At 39.3% G+C, this 21789-nt stretch overlaps 1 protein-coding gene across 4 annotated transcripts in view; it reads left to right on the plus strand.

Annotated features, from left to right (window-relative positions):
* Nucleotides 1–21789, plus strand: part of banp (BTG3 associated nuclear protein) — an 89963-nt gene that overhangs the window by 39394 nt on the left and 28780 nt on the right. For 2 of the 4 annotated variants that reach the window (XM_073942070.1, NM_001020632.1), the window contains 1 exon segment: nt 2352–2402. In XM_073942070.1, coding sequence (XP_073798171.1) covers nt 2352–2402 — 51 coding nt within the window. 4 annotated transcript variants of the gene reach the window in all.

Genomic DNA, 21789 nt, shown 5'->3' on the forward strand with positions numbered 1-21789 from the left:
CATCGTAAATTTATTAGTCATATACAAACAGAAAAGAAGATGTCGTATCTGTGTTCTAACCGCAGATTTTGGAATTGTACCCTCGTAAAATTACGAGTACGCTCCGTTTTCCTTTACGATTTTATTATTACGGATGCGTGAATTTTATTGACACATAAAATATTTATGACTGTGATTTTATTCCATTGTTTGTTACTTTACCTTTAATTCATACATTTGCTTCCCCTGAGGAAATAAACGCATCATTTGTGTTTCTGTAAGAAGGCCACCGTCTATCCATTATATCTGCCCTAGCAGTTTTAGTGTGATCTTAGGCAGATAGATTTCTCTAAAGCACTCATTTGTAAAGCGTTTGAGTGCACAATGTCCTGGATTTAAACTAGATTATGTAAAGGTGTCTGCAAATATGTAAACATCATTCGGATCAACTCCATCTGTCATCCTGAGAGGAAAAGAGAGGAGAAAGAAGTGGAGAATAAAATCGTAACAGTCTTCCTGTACTGATTCACAGGAATTGATGATGGCATTGATTTTCAGTGGTGATTTTTTATTTTTTTTTTAATAAATCCTAGTGATATTGTTTGTTTTTGAGTCTAGAGCTTAGCAACAGAGTGCCACTTCATCCAGCGTTCGCTCACAAAGACTGTCTTTGTAATGTATTTGGCCCGCTTCATCAAAACCATTTATCTGAGAGAGTTTGTAAAGGAAATGAGCCGTCTTAAGATCATTTCCCTTTATCCAGAATATTTGTCAGGTTTGTATGTGTGTTTAAGTGTCGGATGGGAGAACATGATTGAAACTTTGTTGTCGAGCAGCAATTTTATCCTTGATGAAAAACTGCGTGTTGTATAACTGCCACTTTCCGTGAATGAGATACAAAACCAGATCTGAAATTTGCTGAGAGAATACATTTTTCATTCACATCCTCTAGAAGGTGTTCATCAGAAACTTCAGGCCATATTTAAGCCTGGTATAAACATGCCTTTTTAGTGGTGCAATCACAAGTGGTCAGCCCGAAATCCATAACCGATTTTCCATTTGATGTTAACGTTCGTCTCTTGGGAACGAGTCTTTTGGAATTACAGTTTGACAGAAGAACTCAAACCTATGCAAAAGTTTGGGATGTCATTAACCGTGTTTCCATCCGAAGATTCGAATTAAATCGATAGGAAAAACTGGAATATTGTTTATTGGTTATTGTTGGTGAGTTGCTATTTTTAATTAAAATAGACCACACCATTCACCAACTAAATCTGGTCTAAAGTCCAGCGAAGAGTTTTTATAATTTAAAGAGCGTGTTAGTTATGGGCATATGTGGGTCGAAAACGCTTGCCCATTTCTTAATACACACAGGATGAACAGCAATACACTAGTATCTTTACATATGAATAAAATTAAAGCATTACAATGTCACAAAAATATTAATTTTTACATAAATATAAAAACCCCATGCCTTCATGTACGGGGGCTTTTTTCAGTTTATTATGACAGTTTGTATTTGTATAATGTTATTATTGATAGCAGTATTATTTATTAAATGCATATTTATATTTGTTTTAATCAAAAGTTTCAGAGACGTCTGCATCACCATATGGGGCATAAGAATAGCATGTGTGTTTGGATGCCACTAAGTTTTTTGACCACACTTTAAAATGATGGTTCATTTATTCTTTGGCTGAAAATGATGTATATGTATTATGTATTATGTATGTATATATAACAGATTTTGAAACAAATCTTTGTGCTGAACAAACAAAATTAAATATGTAGGCTAATGGATGTCTTCAGTGGAGTGCGTACAACACCTTTTTTATCTATGAAAGTAAAGGAGTAAAGAGTAAAAGTAAAGAGGGAGAATGAAAAGGCTCACTCTTTATCCTCGCGCAGATGGTTTGCCTAACTGTTTTTAAGTGGATTCGGACACGTCCTTATGCTTTTCGCAAATGTGCTTTAGACTTTGCGCTTAGATCGTTAAATAATGTGCATTGTAAAATTGTAAAGCTACTTTCAAACAGTAATTATTGTTAAAGGCGTCAAAGAAATAAACCTGAATTGAATTGAATTGAATAAACGTACTGTATGTAAATGTGAGACTCTTATTTTGAAAATGGCAAGTGAAATGAAATCATTATTTTTTACTTTTTTTACCTTTCAAACAGGAATGTAGCACCTACTAAGACAGTATGCAATTTGGCATGCTTAACTTATACAAATACGCATGTTTTTATGAAAGTGTATAAAAAAACCTAGGATACAAATCTGTACCCAATCTGAATATTTATATTCTAATATACTTATACTCAGCTTCTACTGTAATTTGAATGTATATGTTTTTTTTTCCTGTCTTGCAGGGCAACCTACAGATCCACCAGGTGCACGTTGGGCAAGATGGCCAGGTAAACGTAGGTACCCTTTTTCATCTATTGGTCCGCGTTTGTCTAACAATATGTTTTTGTTTCCTTTCCTTCGCCTTTTGTTTGTTTTGAGAATATGAAGTTTGAGACAGCATGCACTTCCTGTTTCTCAGATCTGTTTCTTCACATCAAAGAAGGTTTTTAGATCAAACACAGCTGAAAAACAACAGAAAGCAAAAGTCCCATGTGGAAATCAACTCATTTCACACACACACACACATTCTCGATGTCAGAATTTTCATTTCTTCTACTAAACACCTTGTTCTGAAAGACTGTCCCGTCTTTATGCTGTAAAGGCTGGCATATGCTTCAGTATCGAGTGATCTGTGTACCCTACAGTGCATACCTCACACCTAGTTGATGCCGTTGTGAGCATTTATACTTCTGCGTTCTGTCTGTGCTGTTCTGGCAAGAACACTTCTGAAATGCTAGCAGGCAGTGGGGTTTCTATGTTTCAATGTGTTGAGTTTCTTTGCCAGTGTTATGAGTTTTGCTGGAAATGTGTGTTATAATACTGTAGCAGTAGCTCACACTCATCGACACTACCAATCCAACCAATCACAGATCTTCCGCTCTGAGTGTCAGATTTAGCAGTTTTACTGTTGATCAATGGTGGCAGTGCAAAAATGGCTTGGTTTTTTACTTTTATATAGAGTATAGTGTGTATTACTTTTAGAGGTGTGAACCTATACTGGTCTCACGGTTCGGTTCGGTTACGATTATCATAACTTCGATTCGGTTCAATTCGATATCACGGTGCATTGACGATGCTTTCTATATACAGTGTTATATTTTAGGGGGTAGGCTATAACAATCACCACACTGTCTCTTATTCAAACACATACACAAACATAGACAGCAACAAACAAACAAACACACACACACTTAAGCCCTCGCAACAAGAAGAGCTCGCGCTGAGCGAAGCAGAAAAACGAAAAAAAAAGAAGCACTTTTCCGACACTCCCTTACTGAGAGCTCCTCTCAGTGCGAGCTCTCCCAGCTATATACATATTGCGAGGGCTTAAACGGAGCAGTGCTCGTAATGTCAAGCGAAAAAAAAAAAAGAAGAAAGACAGTAAAACATAACCAGCTTTGTCTTTTTGTAGGAAACACACTTTAGATCTTTTTAGGGTAAGAGGTTTTTAAGTTAATGTCATCTATAACTGAATGTGTGTCAGGAAAATCAAAAACAAAACCAACTGAATCGCGCTCATTTCTGGCGCCCCCTGGATGTACAGCGACCTTAGCATGCCTATGGTGCCTATGCCACGGACCGGCCCTGAGTTGGCTGAGTGTTGTAAATACTCGCGCTCACCTTCTTCGCAACAGAGCGCATAGGAGATAAATGACGTCAGTACATAATAACCGGTTATGATTATTACTGAACCAATACAGAATTGTCCGCGTCTGCATCGCGGTGCACAGAAGAAACAATTAATTTTGACACCCCTAATTACTATATTTCTTACCATTGCACAGCTTGCACACCATATTGGCTTTTGAACCAATCAGTCATTTTTTTCAATGCACATGCTTTCTGATGTCACTGACTTAGTAAATGTTATAGTTAAAAGTGCTGTATGTAAGTTTCACACCCAGTGGTTGAACTAGGTATTAGGGTTGGGCGATGTAGACCAATTTGGCATCGTACGATGTCTAATGTAAAACATCGGGATGAACGATGACATCGTTGTCATAGGCGGAGGTGAATTAATTATTTATGAATTATTTACAAATTAATTATTTGTAGCCTACCATTTGAACTATCTGACATGCATGGTCTTTGTTTTACCCATAAGCAAATCATAAATAAATAAAGATAAGTTGCACACAAATTACCACCTGTCAATACATTTTTGGTTGGTCGGTAAAAATGGTGCACAACCAACAGTATCTGAGGTTTTCACTAAAATTACTAAGTACAAGTGTGAAAGTGAAAGACTGAAGCAGTGTACTGACGCTGTGACATGTTACCTTATAGATTCACAAGGCCAAAGATTCATCAGATAGAGACAAGATGAATTAAATATCACGTTTAATAACTATAGTTGGACATGATCCAGCAGCATGCTTCATAAACTGTCCGATGTGCACTGCTCTCTGGAGCTACGAGTGCATACCAGTGTGTGTGTGGACCAGTTACCAGCTTGAGACTAAAATAAGTAATGGTAATAGCTAAGTTTTTTTAATTTACATGTTTGAGGCCGGGCGATGCAGTTGCGCAGCAGGTAGTGGGTCGCTGGTTCGATCCTCAGCTCAGTTGGTGTTTCTGTGTGAAGTTTGCATGTTCTCCCTGTGTTAACGTGGGTTTCCTCCGGGTGCTCCGGTTTCCCCCACAGTCTAAAGACATGTGGTACAGGTGAATTGGGTAGGCCAAATTGTCCGTAGTGTATGAGTGTGTGTGTGAATGTGTGTGTGGATGTTTCCCAGAGATGGGTTGCGGCTGGAAAGGCATCCGCTGCGGTAAAAATGTGCAATGCTTTTTCCTCAGAGTAGGAAAATCTGTTTGGTACTTTTTTCTCGCAAGTTTCTCAGTTCCAGCCTTTCAAACAGACTCAAAACACCCATAACATACTCTATTATAGTGATCGTTTTCATCTGTACAGTAGCAATGAGAAAACGTTTACATTGTTTTTCTTATGTGTGCGTGTTTAAATATTCCTGGCATATCGCCCTTAGTGTAAAAACAGTCCAGATGATCGTAGATAAGATGGAGTTTTTAGTCCCCAGTGCTTAAGTTCACACGTAAACCTAAAGTAGCCTTCCTTTCCTGAAATCCCAACTGGCTAATATGGATTGCACAATGTCTATGCATTCACATAAAATAAAAAGAAGGAAGAGGAAAGTAAGTAAAAGAAAACACTATTAACTCTTAAGGTTCAGTGATGTCTCTGGAGCAATTCCACATTTCCCTCTGCATCAGGTCTTTTAGTTCCTTCCAAGGATTTCTTCACTCTGGTCACTCCTCCTCTTCCTCCGTCTCTTCTCTTTTCATCTCTAGTTGATCTGTCTTCGACTCATCTCCATCCTGTTAACAGCTGGAGGCCTGTCCGGGACACCTCGGGTCAGTAGGACTTCAGGCCAGCAGCATTTTTACATTCGACTTAAAACTTTTAGTGGAAGTCTAAATGCTTCCAAAGCATTTTATACGAAAGGGTGTTAGTTCACCCAGAATTTTTTAATTTGTTATTAATTACTGAACAACATGTCGTTCAAATTTCCTGAGACTTTCGTTCATCTTCGGAATACAGATTAAGATTATTTAGGAGAAATCTGAGAGCTCCCTTATTCTCCATAGTGAGCAAGTTTCAACTTGTTCAAAGTCCAGAAAGCTACCAAAAAACATTCAGTGATAAAATTATTAATTTATTCATTTTCCTTTGGCGTAGTTCTTTATTTATCAGGGGTTGCTACAGCAGAATGAAAAGCCAACTATTCCGGCATATTTTTTACGCAGCGGATGTCTTTCCAGCTGCAACCGAATACTGGGAAACACCCATACACTCATTCTCACACACGCACACTCATACACTACGGCCAATTTAGTTAGTCCAATTCACCTATAGTGCAGGTCTTTGGACTCTGGGGGAAACCGGAGCACCTGGAGGAAACCCATATTAACTGGCCTTGCCAGGGACTTGAACCTGCGACCTTCTTGCTGTGAGGTGGCACTATGCCACCTTTCAGTGATTCAATCAGATAATTTCTATTTAACTTTTTTATTCATGATTTCTAAAACTTATTTTTTACCGAACAACCTCTTCCCCTACCGTACTTAAACCTCTTTCATCCTGTTTACATCAGGCGTACGTGTCAACGCTTGATGGAGGGCGTGTATTAAGCTAACAGTGACGCAAATGACAAACTGATGACAGCCAATCACACACTGCGACACAAAAATGCACAGAAATAGTTGTAGTGTACACTCACTGACCACGCTATTAGGTACACCTGTCCAACTCGTTGTTAACGTAAATTTCTAATCAGCCAATCCCATGGCAGCAAGTCAATGCATTTAGGCATGTAGACATGGTCAAGACGATCTGCTGCAGTTCAAACCGAGCATCAGAATGGAGAAGAAAGGTGATTAGAGTGGCATGGTTGTTGGTGCCAGACAGGCTGGTCTGAGGATTTCAGAAACTGCTAAACTGATTAACACGCACAACCATCTCTAGAGTTTACAGAGATTGATTCGAAAAAGAGGAAATATCCAGTGGGTGGGCACAAATGTCGTGTTGATGCCAGAGATCAGAGTAGAATGGCCAGACTGGTAACCACTTGTTACAACCGAGGTATGCCGAACGCACAACATGCATCTCTGAACACACAACATGTCCAACCTTGAGGCGGATGGGCTACAGCAGCAGGACATCACACAAGGTGCCACTCCTTTCAGCGAAGAACAGGAAACTGAGGCTAAAATTTGCACAGGCTCACCAAAATTGGACAATATAAGATTGGAAAACGTTGTCTTGTCTGATGAGTCTCGATTTTTGCTGCGACATTCGGATGGTAGGCAGAATTTGGCGTCACCAACATGAAAGCATGGATCCATCCTGCCTTGTCTTTGGGCCCATTAGTACCAATTACGCATAGTGTCAGAGCCTACCTGAGTAATGTTGCTGACCAAATCCTTGTTTTAATGACCACTGTGTACCCATCTTCTGATGGCTAGTTTCAAGACGATAAAGCACCATTTTATAAGCAAGAAGCATTAAGGCGTGAGCTCCATGTGGGCAGGGTGTTTCAGATGTGGGAAGAAAAAGATTTTTACTTAATTTTTTTTAATTTAACCTTATTTTCAAGCAAACATTTGTACATCAAATTACACAAGCAGATTACGTTAATAATTGTGTAACTAACCTCCAAATGTACTTATCTGAATATCTTATAAGGCATTTTAGACAATATCTTTTTGCCCTGAGACGAAGAACGAAATAAAACTTTGTTTGACGTATACCAGGGCCTTAAGTTTCTACATTCCCATCTGCCTACCATGTTCTCTTTGCCGTTTAAGGGAAAGAGTCTTTGATTTACAGACTGTCAGTCTATAACAGCTTGCTGTTGCATTTAGTTCCCTCTCCACCATCTAAAACAACACACATGCAGCTGACACATGAAAGCCTTCCATAAGATAATGAAGTGTCAACTGTGTTAAAGCAGTCAGCAACCTCTCAAGGTGTTCTTATCTGATGCCTCCCCTCTGCCCTCTACAGATCGAAAGATAAAGGAAGAACACAGCTGAAGAGATTGTTTTTAGTTGGGACAATTGGTTTGTTCCACATTGCGCTCGCAAATACTTCAGACCAGACGTCGCAGATGTTTATTACCCAAACTTCTCAGGCCTTGTGTTTTCTATGAACAAAAGTTCTTTATTTACTTCTCCTTACACAAGGGGATGGTGCACAGCTGTGCGCCCAGTCGGCGATCTGTACTGTTCTGCAGTCACTTCCTTGACTGGTTTTGAGGTAGGTAGAAGACTGGAAGTTGGAAGCGAGAGATTTGGCTCATGTTGGTAAGGCCAGGTGCATAACTTGATGCGCAGATTTTAAACCCCCTTTGGTGCTAAATTATTCAGGGGTCTTCTGCAAGCTCAAGTGATGTGTACACAGAGTGCGGATGCATCTCAATAGCTTGTGAGTTCACATCTCACAGATGTTATTTGAAAGGAAGAAAGGAGGAGTTAGTTTGACTTGCATGTAAAATAGGAAACCATTTTTTACCAAGGAATTGTTCAGGGTTTTTGATATCCTAGTATTACACTAACTGCCTAAACCATTCAGTAACTGAAAACGTATATGCGACCTTAGGTCTGAGGTATTTCCATCTCTCATGGTCACCTTTTTGTTGCACAATTTGCAAATCACCTCAACCGTATTTACCGATTCTCCCTTCTCGTTTGGTCAAAACCCAAAATACTGCCAAACTGCAGAAGTTGTATTCTTTTTTGTGACCTGGGGCCTCATGTATCAATGCTGTGAACGCACAAAAACTTTGCGTGCGCCAGGTTTCATGCTCAGAATCTCTCACGTTTGGATTTACTAACAATGAACACAACGTGGGAATGTGCGCAGCTCCACGCCAGCTTTATGGCAGGCGTACGCACATTTTTTGTGCGTGTCTGTTTTATTTCCATTGGCGACTCCTAGAGGCAGTTGTGTTAAATTCTTCTCTACAAAGTGTCTGAGCCTTGCAATGGCAGCTGTATGAGACGGGTTCATCTAGCAGGTATATAAGGTTTCCATACCATACATTTGACCAGCTAAACATTAAAGCACAATTTGCAGCGGTCGCCTGTTTTCCCAATGTGATCTGAGCAATCTACTGCACGCACATTGCTATAAAGACACTATCTGAAGATGAATTTGCATGCGTGAATCAGAAACATTTCCATTCAATAAATGTGTAAATGAAATATGATGCACAAACTTATTAATGATTCCTACTTGTCTTTCTCGTGATAAATAGTTGGCAAAATCTGATATGTAGCAGGGAAAAAAAGAAGAAAGAGTTCCTCAGACGCTGGATTCGAACCGAGTTCATGCTCGAACGTGTCAAAACATGTCGACATGCGTCTTATGAGCTGCGCCACTGAGACTGTTGTGGATGCTGCAACATTTTACACATATAAACCACACTATTTCTTTTTTAATTCACTCAGTGCAATGTTCAGACCCAACTGTGTTAACCGTATCAGCTAAACTCTCCCACTCTATTTTTTTCTTTTGTTGTTAATTCCGGAGAACAAACTTGCAAATAACACCGCTTTTCTCCGGTCTACCTCCGAAAGCAGCACCTCCAATTCACATTCTGTTCAAAGTTCCTCTTTTTGCTTGCTTTTGCCATTACTTTTTCGTTGGGTTTTGCCAAAGTAGAGTCATTAGCATATTCATACGGGGGAGGAGGCAGGGAGGGGTTTTGTGCTCGTGCATGTTGCGCTCAGTTTCACGTTCATTCAGATGTACAAAAGAATATGTGTGAGATTCGGCGTACGCACTTTTTTGCGTACGCACATTTACAGCTTTGTGCGTACGCAATGTTTTAGTATGATTTCCACGCAAGTCTTCGTACATGAGGCCCCAGGTCACTTGGTGCATGACTCTTTTCCCACCTTTCTCTGTCTCCTACATGCTGCCTCGTGACGAAAACCATGCCTATGCATTTTTATTCAAATTATATATTATATATTCCAAATTTAATTCTTGTCTCCTATGTTAGTGCGATGTTTTTTATGACAGTATAACAGTATGTAAACTGATACCGTTGTTATTTTTAGATCCTGCGGTATACCATATTACCGCCCAAGCCTACTACTAACTTGTAGCTAGGTCAAATAAGGGAATTCGACATCCATTTTGTTATGTAGTTGAATGACATGTCTTAATTCAATTGATGTTTATTTCTATAGCGCTTTTACACTATAGATTGTCAAAGCAGGTTAACATAGAAGTTCTAGTAAAATTAAACTCTGTCAGTCCAGTTTTTAGATTTGAAGTTCAGTTTATTTCAGTTCAGTGTGGTTTAATTTTCACTGGTGAAAGTCCAAACACTGAAGAGCAAATCCATGGATAAGCAGCTCCACAAGTCCTAACCAAGCAAGCCAGTGGCAACAGTGGTGAGGAACAAACTTCACCAACTGACGAAAGTGAAGGAAAAAAACCTTGAGAGAAGCTATAGGCTCAGTTAGGCACGACCATTTCTTCTCCGGTCAAACTTCTTGTGCAGAGCTGCAGTCTAGGCGCCGGAGGCTGGATGTCCATCGTGGAGAACTGCTATATAAATGCATTCATTCAAAATACATTCATTAATACCTATTTGTTTCCCCTTTTGAACTGAAGTTCTATTTGGCATAAATTCAACATGTAGCTGGAAACATGTGTCACAGAATTTTGTCCATGTTAAGAGCATAGCATCACACAGTGCCGATTTGTTTTCTTATGGATCCAAAGATGCTGTACTGGATTCATATCTAGTGACTTCGTTGAGTATAGTTGGCGCACGTATAAAAAACTAGTCTGACATGATTTAAGCTTTGAAATATGTCTCAAGATCGTACAATGTTCATAAAGTAATGGTCATGGTGAGCATCAGTACTCAAGTAGTCTGTGGCATTAAAATGTTCCCCAAAGTGTGCCTAAACTATCTCCTGCTTTATAACACCACTACCAGCAGCATAACTGTTGATAAAAGGCTAGATCCATAATGTCATGTTGGTAAAGCCAACGTTGGACCTTACCTTCTGGATGTTGCTGCAGAAATTAACACAGTTGTGGTTAGCTGGTTTTATATTTGAGTTTAGCAGTTGATCAGGTGTAAAGTTTTACCTACGTTATTAATTACATTGTGTTTAACTTTGTATTTTAGCTGCTATTACGTAACAAGTCTTTTGAAAGTATCCTTCTGCATTTACAAGCTATTTAAAACAATGCACTGCAAATTCAGACTGCACCAGAAGCACACTCAATGAAGGCTTAGGCCCAATCCCAATTCTATTTTTGTACCCCTTCCCCTTTCCCCTTCCCCCTAGCCCTTACAACCGAGGGTTAAGGGGAAGGGCTTCAAAATTTGCCCCTAAGAATTGGGACAGCACTACAGCACCTGCACACGTCATCAAATGTCCTCGCTATTTCTAGCTTCTAATGAGATCAGACGATCACGACTGCTGGAGTGATTCCAGTTGTGTTATTTTTTGGTGTTTATATTCATCACATCACTGAAGGCACATATTATGTTATCATAAAGATCTAATATGGCAATAGGATTGTAATACTGTGCATTTAACACAGTGGCCATACTATGTAAACACACTAAAACAGCATTAACATTATAGCAGACGCTGTAAAAAGCCCAATACCAGCCACTAGACTTTTCTGACAGGGTATTGTAGTGTCATCAAGTGTCAGAATGTTGTGGAACTGCTGTACAGGAGTTATGATTAGGCCCACACGGAATCTGCGTGCACAGAATTTCCGCAGATTTCTGCAGATTTTTAGCCCATTATTAATTCTGCTTATTTACATAAGTAAATGTGTAAATCTGAATTTATTCAGTTTTTATTCAATAATTTATTACTTTTTATTTAATATATTAAGGTTTTAGTTATGATACTCCGCTGGATACTCCCAAAAAAATCCAAAGAAATCTGCAGATTTTTACCAAAATTCTCTGCAGAAATAGCAAAAAACGTCCGCAGATTCCGTCTGGCCCTCGTTGTGATTAGGCATTGTAGATTGCGAAATTTAGCGTCTTTTATTTTATCGTTTTTTTTTTTAAAAAGCATGACGGTAAAACATGAACGCGGTTATGAATATATTAAAACGTGTTTTTTGTTATAAAAATTCGTAATAATGACAAAAAATACTAATTTGTGGATCTCCTTACTTCCGGGTGCAGCTGTTGCTGGGGTATTCTGGGAATTTTTTCTTACCCCTTGGTTTCAAGTGTGGTCCTGAAAAGTCTTTGTTTGAAGAGGTGTATACCCCTTGCCCTAGCCCTACGCCTTCAAGCTAAAGAGAATTGGGACACCACTACCCCTTCACGGGCACCCGCAAAACGAGGGGTAGGGTAAGGGGAAGAGCTAAGGGTTAGAATTGAGATTGGGCCTTATTCTAAGCCTGCAAATTCAAACAAATGTAAAAAAGTAAGAAAAGACTACTATGATCTGGTTTTAATCAACTTTTTTTTGGATTTGTTGTTTTATTGAATTTGGACAAGACAGAAATGAGCTCAGGAGTTTGAATATCATTCACAAGCTGCGTCTGTGTGTTCACTTGATGTAACTCTTTCCCTCTGTAAATGTGTGTATATTTATATTGGTATGTATGCAATTATGCCCATTTGCAATCCAGAACTTTGAGTTTCCTCAATCTCAGTATTGAAACCATATGTGCGCAGAGCTTACATCCATTAAGTACCTGCTGTAAGATCTAAATTTTCAAGGATTTAATTCACAGTCCAGTTGTTGTCACAACCTTGAGGATTTAGCCCCAATTCAAGCACCTAATTGAATTTACCCTTTTTACCTCTTCTGGAAAAGGAGTTTTCCCTTTAGTTATAAAACAAAATATGCTAAATAAAAAGGTCCAAGGCTTTTTGCGATCCCAGTGATCGCTGTGTCCTAATGGAGGGAATTGTATTTCAAAGCATTGTTGATCCTCTTGCCTGTCTTGGTTCGTGATAGCAGAGTCCTGGAAGCTAAAGTGGTCATGGCCGGGATACAGAAGTCTTCTCGCAAATATTCACAGGAAAATCCCTCGGTAGTCTAATGGAAAGACGTTCTCATGGAGTTGCTTGGAGGCGAACACACCAATCACATTGGTTGACTGTCCTCATCAACACTTGCGAGCATCTCACCTTTCTGCCAGTTGGATACAGCGAAACGTCTGATGAACAAGAGGCAATAAAATCAGCAAGTCAACATAATTTATGTTGCCTGAGAAGCTTTCCATTGGAAACATTAAAAATCCTGAGGAAAACACGAGGTTTCAAGGCGGGACTGGACTGTGCGTCTCCTCGCAGAGGTTGTTTCAAGGTCACGCAGATATTTTACAATTTTACAACACTTGGCGTGATATGCCGTAGCCTGTCAAATCCGTAGAATAATTGGAAACATAATGAAGATGACACAAAGAAAAAAGTTGACAGTTTGACACTACACTGAAGCAAGCTTTATTTCTTTGTTCCCAAGAACTAAGTTGCAGCTCGACTTATCTCTGTGTTGTTAAATTTGTTGTTAAATAGAATTATGTCATTCTGTCTGCTCTTTGAATCTGGAATGTTTGAGTTGTGTGTCTGTTGTATGAACTGCACAGGGTCTGTTTAATCCGTTTACTTAGATACACTGCAAATGATGGCTTTGGCAACAGGGGAAGTATCTGACTTTACGACAGGGGTCATTTTTAAGGTTGTTTAATTAGGTTTGGGTATAACCCTGACTAGACTAGAAGTTAAATTTTGGCCTAAGGTTTGGCCAAGGTTCCCGACTCATTTAAAGTCCTAGTATCAAAAACGTCCTCAAAACAGACTGAATGCCTTCAGTGATTACATCAGAATATTATCAGGCTACAAGAATCCTTTTGTGCCTACATAAAACAAAAATATCAACTTTATTTAACATTTTCTCCTTCTCCTCAGTGAGTACGTTTACATGGACACCAATGCATTATTGAAGAACAGTACAGACATCTGAATACCTTAATCAAACTATTACCGTATTACTATTACCAAACTATTATTACAGGATTTTCACCGCATTTTGCGACAAGATAGTATATACACACACAGGTGTTTGACACTATTCTCTGCACCTACCGAGTCAGTGAAGGACCACCGACATCTGCAGGACAAAATACAGAGGTTTTTGTCCTCCACGGTGTGCAGTATCAAATTCCAGCTCTTCCTTGTGTTCATACTTGCATCCAATATCTTGTTTGTCAGGGGAGTATGCATGAAATGTTCCTGCCAAGCTGCAGTTAAGTTGACAAATTAAAAACAGAATATCCGAAATTACATGAAACTCCGGGGGATATGCGGATAGTGATGTGACGCATTAATCAAATTATGCCCTATAACCAGGGCCAGACGGAATCTGCGGACGTTTTTTGCTATTACTGCGGAGAATTTTGGTAAAAATCTGCGGATTTCTGCGGAATTATTTTGGGAGTATCCAGCAGAGTATCATAACTAAAACCTTAATATATTAAATAAAAAGTAATAAATTACTGAATAAAAACTGAATAAATTCAGATTTACACATTTACTCAAGTAAACAAACAGAATTAATGATGGGCTAAAAGTCTGAAGAAATCTGCAGAATTCTGCAGAATTCTGCGCGCGCAGATTCCGTGTGGGCCTACCTATAACATGTAAAACAGGATCATGAAAAAAAAAACATTCAAAAAGCAACTCATATAAACACCTTAATCATATTATTGTCTTATTCAGATTAAGGCATATAATTTGATTACTGATGTTCATGTAAACGTAGTCAGTGTCAGTATGTTGCTCACATTTCACAAGCATAGTCCAACCGCAGCTACTTTCCAGCCTCTAATTGTCTTTCTACTGATTGTCCTTTCCTCCAAGCATACTACACTTCTTCCAGCTTTCTTTCTTCCTAGATTTAGCGTGCATTTTTATTATAAAATTCAATTCCGTTCATACTTCAAAAGTCTCTTTTTTTTTTGTCTAATTACACCGAAATACAACTTTTGCATTTTGAATGAAAATAGGGTCGTGAGCATTTTCAAAATGTTCCATTTTCAATAGTTAAAAATGTTGGAGAAGTGTCAATGCCAGGTGTAACCATAGTAGAACTTCATTCATTCATTTTCCTTTAGCTTAGTCCCTTTATTCATCAGGGGCCGCCATTGCGAAATGATCCGTTAACTTAACCAGCATTTGTTTTATGCAGCGGATGCCCTTCCAGCTGCAACCCAATTCTGGTAATCACTCATACACTCTCACATTCACACCCATACACTACGGCTAATATAGTTTAATCAATTCACCTAAACTGCATGTCCTTGGACTGTGGGGGAAACCAGAGCACCCGGAGGAAACCCATGCCAACACGGAGAACATACCAATTCCACACAGAAATGACAACTGGTCACAAACGGAATTTTATTTAGTGAACTTCTTGCTGTGAGGTGACAGTGCTAACCACTGAACCACCATGCTGCCTCATTAGCAGAACTTAAGTGATTTAAAACGTATGCATTTCTAGCATAAACATAACCTTAAGTTTCTAAATTTCTCTACCAAGCTTCTCTTTTAGCCACACTCTGGCATTCTTCAGTCTTACCTTTCGTGCTCCATCACTTTCTTACCAAGCAGAACACTGTCTCCCACCAATGTTCAATGTCAAAATGTTTCAAACATTTGGTTCTGACTAAGATAAACCTTGCATTTTTTCAACATTACTAAGATTATAGCATGTGTGGAGATCTGTATTGGCCACAACTAGTCGCCATGTGATTTTCAAGCGAAACAGATGGGACGTTTGATGATGATTGAGGTAAACCTGGTATTGCTTCAACATTAATGATGTAATGCGATTTTTAATTATTTGGATCCGCATGTCCACTAGAAATTATATTTGCTTCCAGGCTCAAGGCTATGGTAAATTTGTGTGGATAAGAAGCTGTTGATGGTGGCAGCCGTTCTATTTGACTTTAAAATTATGAATCAAAAGACAATTGGATGTTTGGGAAGACACTGGAGATGACATCACCTGCATGAGCCTAACGCTGTATCTTATAAAAGTAGACACATTACTTTTTATAATCTATTTATTAAATACTAACAAAAGCCACTGAGCACCGATATCTGCAGATGTCCTCATCAGATAGTGTTGTTGAGGTAAAATAAACATATTATTGGATACAAATTTAGGCCCACAACTATTTTGTTTTATTCACAAGATAATCTCTCTGCTTGTGGGAGGTTTTGCAGCAGATGTAGCTGAAGTGATGTAGGACTCTCAGATGGTTTTAGGAGTTCACTCTTTGTCCAATGTCCTGTTGGCCCTCTTCTTTCTGTCTGTCTCTCTCTTTCAGAACAGCTAGGCCATCACATCTGTCCTGGCTTAGGTCTGCCCCACTCCAGATGCACAAGTTGTTGGAATCATGTAGAAACTGGGCGGAAGTGTTTACCTTTCCAGAGAGACTTTTTTTTTTTTATTATTTATCAACTCTTGAGACTATGAGGGAACTGTACTTGTTGCTGGGAAGCTGACCTCTTTCACAACACAGTTTATTGAACTGTACAAACAAATTTTTTTAACCTTAATAAAACTTTCTCAAACTACTTAACCAATCATAAGGAAGCATGCCATTTTTCTTAAATAGAGAAAATTTCAATTTCATACTCTTTTTTTTTTTTTTTTTTTCTGAGAAATTCATGATTTTGGAAGACTTGATCATCTATAGCTAGTGTAGATTCATATGCACTGAAGGCAACACTGGAACGCTAATAAAGAAAAATGGAACTTGGGAGGAACTGCGTGTTTGCACAGTTGGTTGTTATGTTTCAACCAGGCCCCAAACTAAATGTTTTTTGCATTAAGCTGCTGTTGTTTTGTTCCTTGTTGTCTTTGCTCCAGTTCCTCAATGTGTTTGCTGTCCTACTCTGCTGCTGAAAGCATTACTACATAAGAGAAAGATTTATTCAGGGTCCTTTTTTTTTTCTCGTTTGCTTTTAGTCCCATCAACCCAAGCTGACAGCGGGTCTCGACTCACTCAGCCAATTCCTAAACCCTTTGTTTGGCAGCTCGCCTCTATAGAGATAGCAGATTGAAGTTTGGATGTTTTTGAAAGAAACCAGACTGGGCACAAGGGGTAAGGTTAGTTCAAGAAGACCCTTGAGAGAAAGGGCGCAATCCATTTCAGCTTCAAATGCCCTTCAATGCGAATTCAATCCAGCCACTAGGAAGAAGGCAAACAAACGACTTGGTTATTTACTCCGTTTCCTCTGAGAGTTTGATTTACTCGCTAATGACAAACAGAACACAGATAACTAATGTCTCAAACCAGCCTTTTCATATCTGTCAAAGTCAGTTGAACACCAGTTCAACTCCAAATGCGCATCGTGACATCAAGACCGCTTTTTCATCTGGATTTGTACATTTTCTGGCCATTGTTGGTGACACATAGGCCTCGTAAACAATTCGACAAGACCTATATTAACTGTTGGACGACTTCAGGAGCCAAAGTGTGTGTCTCCGTTATGATGCGTGTTTTGAATTAGCTTTATTTGATTGTGTTGGAAGCACTTTCCCATGCTCTCCCTATCAGCAGCGGAGTGGAGAATTGCCTTGAGAGCATTTGCGAGTCCGGAAGTCAACCAATGAGAATAGGCTTTCTTTGCTACACGATTGCAGACTTTCTCCCAGCATCATAAAACTCTCATTGTGTTAAGTCACACAGCTGAGCACACAAACAAACCTCACAGTTTTAAAATTCCTGCTGTTCTAGCCGTGTTTTCTTTGACAAGTCTTATTCAATGGATAAATCCCCAAAACACACTTTTTAATGCGGAAAAAAGTGCATTTCCTCCTTTTATGAGGCCTGACGGATGCTTTCAAAATACCATATGGATGCTCAGCGTTATTTTGATTGTTTTCATGATTGTCTGCTTGAGAAAGTATCCAGTTTTTAAGTCGGTGCCTTCTGTGTGTCTTTGCAGTTTTCTGGTTTTGATAAGTAACGGAATGAGAAATGGGAAATGTAAAAAAAAATGTCCCTCAGCTGTGAATTACTCTCATTCCCAATAACTTTGGATGTTTGTGTGTGCATATCTCTGTACTTGTGCATGTGTTTGTGTTTAAGACCTACTGGGCCATCCTTCAATTGTTCACATGCTGTTCTTTGTTTACCAGAGTATATGGGTCAGAGACATTTTAAGAGTCTCCCCGAAAAAGAAATGGGTTAACTCTTATTTTTAAACATTTATCCTGTTTAATGAAATTTAATGTAATGTGATGCAACCATTAAGTAAAGAGTAATGACATAATTAACTAACGTAAGGGTGCTTTCACACTTTGTTTAATTGCCTGGACCGAACTTAAGTTTGATTGTCCCCCCATGCCATGTTTTTGGCTGGTTTGTGTTCATACAGTCTTTTTTCCTTCTTAAGCCTGGTTTACACTTCTGCGTCAAGTGACCGGTGTAACTCACTTCGCATGCAACGCACGTAGCTGTGCATTTATACTTCTGCGCGCTGTCTCTGTTGGTCTGCATTAACACTTCCGAAACGCTAGTTGGCAGTGAGGTGTTAATGTGTCTCTATGTTGAGTTTCTTTGCTGGTATTTTGTTTTTTCTGAATGCTTTCTGAATGTACAACTGGCTCAAACTCGCTCATTTTGAGGCAGGAACTGGCGGACGTGGAACAACTTTAACTATGAGGTAAACACAAAACAAAACTTTCCATCTGGAGTTCCTTCACGGGACTCCACACTTGTAAACAATCGCTCCATCAGGCTCGCGCCGCTCGCGCGGCTCTCGGTGCCGCCCAGACTCGTCAGTGATACCAAGCCGACCAATCATAGAGCTTGCGCGACGCGTCAGTGTGATGTGTAGTTACATTTTTTATGAGGTGCACATCAGCTACGTTGATGACCACGGCGTAGGGCTATGCGACAACGCGTAGGCTGCGCCGTAGCATACATTGTCAGGGCGTCAACTCGCATCATCAAAAATGAGCGAAGAGGCAGGACCTGGGTGGAGATAGTTTAGTGTTCTTTGGCTGAAATGCTCATCACCTCTCTAGAATTCTCTCTAGCATCTAGAACAGGGCTATTCAATTGGCCGGCCGCTAGGCAATTTCTTCCGGCCCTCCAAATAGTGTGGCCAAGACATCAAAAATAAATTAAGTTCAGTTAAAAAAATGGCGGCTATAGTTATGAAGTGACTACGTCTGTTCAATACAGCACGAGCTGAAGTTAAATGCTGCATAGAGCATGAGTCACCTGACATTCAGCGAGTGGTGCGAGTAGCCGAAAACATTTGGATACTCATATGTAAAGGCTTTGTTGCATGGAAAGAAACTGCTGCAACTAAACAAAGTTATGCCACCTGTTCACCATTATAAAGTTTCAAGCTTATACACCGAGCTAATATGCATGCACACGGGACTATAACTATAATTAACTATAGCAGCCGGCCATTCACAGTCATATCTCTCCGGCCCCTCATTTGGGATGCACTTCATGAACTGGCCCCTACAACAAACAAGTTGAATATCCCTGATCTAGAATTAACTGAGGTGACTTGACTCTGAGCAGAAGATACCTGTCACTCGAGTAGCCATGCACTTACTTATGTAGAATTATAGAGGCTTATTATAAATTAAACATGTGAAATATAAAAAAAACACCCTGGCAGTTGTCATGAAGTGAAATTTTAGCTATATAAACCAAAATCATGAGTGTATCATGTTGAAGATATCTTTTTTCTGATAAAAAGTTGGCAATTTTAAAATGGAAAGTCTGTGGGATTGACTCCTTTTTGGAGCAAACCCCAAGTGGCCATTTGATGAATTGCAGTTTGTGTCACATATGTATTGGCTTCACAAAGAAAAGCTTGACATTGCTGCTTAGACAAAACACGCATAGACAACAAAAATAAAAGTAAATGGCAAGTTTTCACAGATATCCTTCATTTTCTTCAATTGTTGTAACTTTTTGTCTATCCGAAACTCTTTCAAGCCTATACACACCTGTGTGGCACAGGTGCCTCTCATTTGATCCGCTCGCTCCACTTTCATGGCTGTCTGCCCCCTCCAACTGACTACAAGCAATAAATAGATTATTTTAGTAATAAAAAAATTCCAGTGTACTTTTCCTGTCAATCATTATATTTTTTTGAGTTTAAAAGTTCTCATCACAGTAAAGCTATAATCAAGTCATTGTATGTGAATGAACTGCATTTTTTAATATCGTTTCATCCAGTTTAAATTAACCCAACTTCGTACACTCTAATTATTACCCCATGATTTGACTGGCAGCATCCTCTATTCGGAAAAATAGGAGTCGTTGTGGTGAAATTGGCATCATTCCTCAATGCCATTGGAGACATGGGTTCTGTTCGACCTCTAAGCATACCACTGACTCATGACTTCAAAGTCGATGTCTGCACTTGAACCCTGGGTGGGGGGTAGAGACAAACTGGATCTGAAGTTGGGGTTATTGTGGGACTTTTTTGTGCAGTGCAGCAGATTTTCTTTCTCCTAATTGGGAGTGCATGGCAGCTCTGTTCCCACTCGGGGAGACTCAGATTTGATTGTTTATGCCCACACTAGTGCTCCAGGGCACTGATGTTGTCAATTTGAACCTGAGAGGTGTCACCGTGTGGAGCCGCAGAAGAGCTGTAATGATTGACGATTAGTGTTTAGTCTGAAGTTCACGTTTCATTTAAATTCTATCCTGGACGGCTGTTTTCGAATGAACGTGTGCATGTGGAAATGGTCAACTGCAGAAAATCGAGAAATTACTGACTCACAGTTCAGGTTATAAACTAGTGCCGGTAATTGAAGACAAGTCAGAGGATCCAACCACATCTGAGCACCTTTAGCAGTCAGATGAGGTTATCAATGATGTGTTCAAGCTTGCTTTGTGGCAATCAAAAAAGATGTGCCACAGTTTGCAATCATGCATTCACTTGCTAGTGATTTAGCATGTGCCTGTTTTGCGATGAGTAGGACCTTGGCATGGTATGGAGTTGTGTTTGTTAGAGCTCAGCTGGAGATTGAGTTTTCCACCGGACTGTTATGATGAGCTCTTGGATGTGTCACACATGGCAGAATCAGTTTCACATGCTTAAGAAAATACTTTTTTTTTGTAAAGTAGTAAATCCATGGCTTGATTTGAATTTGGTTTTCACCACCACCAAGATGCCAGACTTGGCAGTGAAGCAAGAGCAGTCAAGCTGTTCGATTTATATTTCAGTCAAATAGTTTTGTGTATTTGGATTTTGAAACGGCAAGTAGACAATTGCTTAATGATTCGCAAAGAAACAAAATATATTCTGGCATTTCTGATTGGCCTGTTACTACAATAATTCAAAACATTTCCTCCCTTGGGCTGCGTCCATATTGCAGTACGATCAAACTGCATATTGAATTTGAGAACTTGTTGTAGTTTTCAAATGGTGGCTTCATAGCAGGCTCTGAAAATGTTTGCAAATTTAATATAAAGGGCAAAACAATGGCTGAATTCTGAATTCCAAATATGAATTCTTATACTTTTGGCCATTTTTTTTTCCTTTTGGGCAAAAATGCTGTTTTCCGTTGATAAATTTATTAGGCAAAAAAATCCTAGTTGGAGAACTCCAATGGGAGGGGCTTGCGCAACAAGTAGGTTGGATTAAGGGGCTGTGGTAGGTGTAGACATTAATAAAACACAACAGGTTACTGAGAGGTTGGGTTTAGGGTTGTGGTAAAGATGAAATAGTTATAGATATAACAGTTGGATGTTCTAAAACTTTCTTTAGTTAAACAAAGAGAAAACTGAAGTCATTGCATTTGGGAGCTGAAATGAGGTTCTCAAGGTGAATGCGTACCTTGGCTCTAAGAGCCAAACTACAAAAAATAAGGTCAAGAAACTTGGTGTTATTCTGGAGTCAGATCTGAGTTCCAGTAGTCATGTTAAAGCATTAACTTAATCAGCATACTAGCCTCTTAAAAACATTGCAAGAATTAGATCCTTTGTTTCCGGTGAGGACTTGTTCATACTTTTATCAGCATCTGGATGGATTACTGTATTGGACTCCTCACTGGCCTTCCCAAACAGACAGTCTGACAGTTGCAGCTCATCCAGAACGCTGCTGTCAGGATTCTGACCAGAACCAGAAAATTAGAGCATATCACACCTGTCCC

This window comes from Danio rerio, chromosome 25 (genome assembly GCF_049306965.1).
Source record: "Danio rerio strain Tuebingen ecotype United States chromosome 25, GRCz12tu, whole genome shotgun sequence".
Lineage (NCBI taxonomy): Eukaryota > Metazoa > Chordata > Actinopteri > Cypriniformes > Danionidae > Danio > Danio rerio.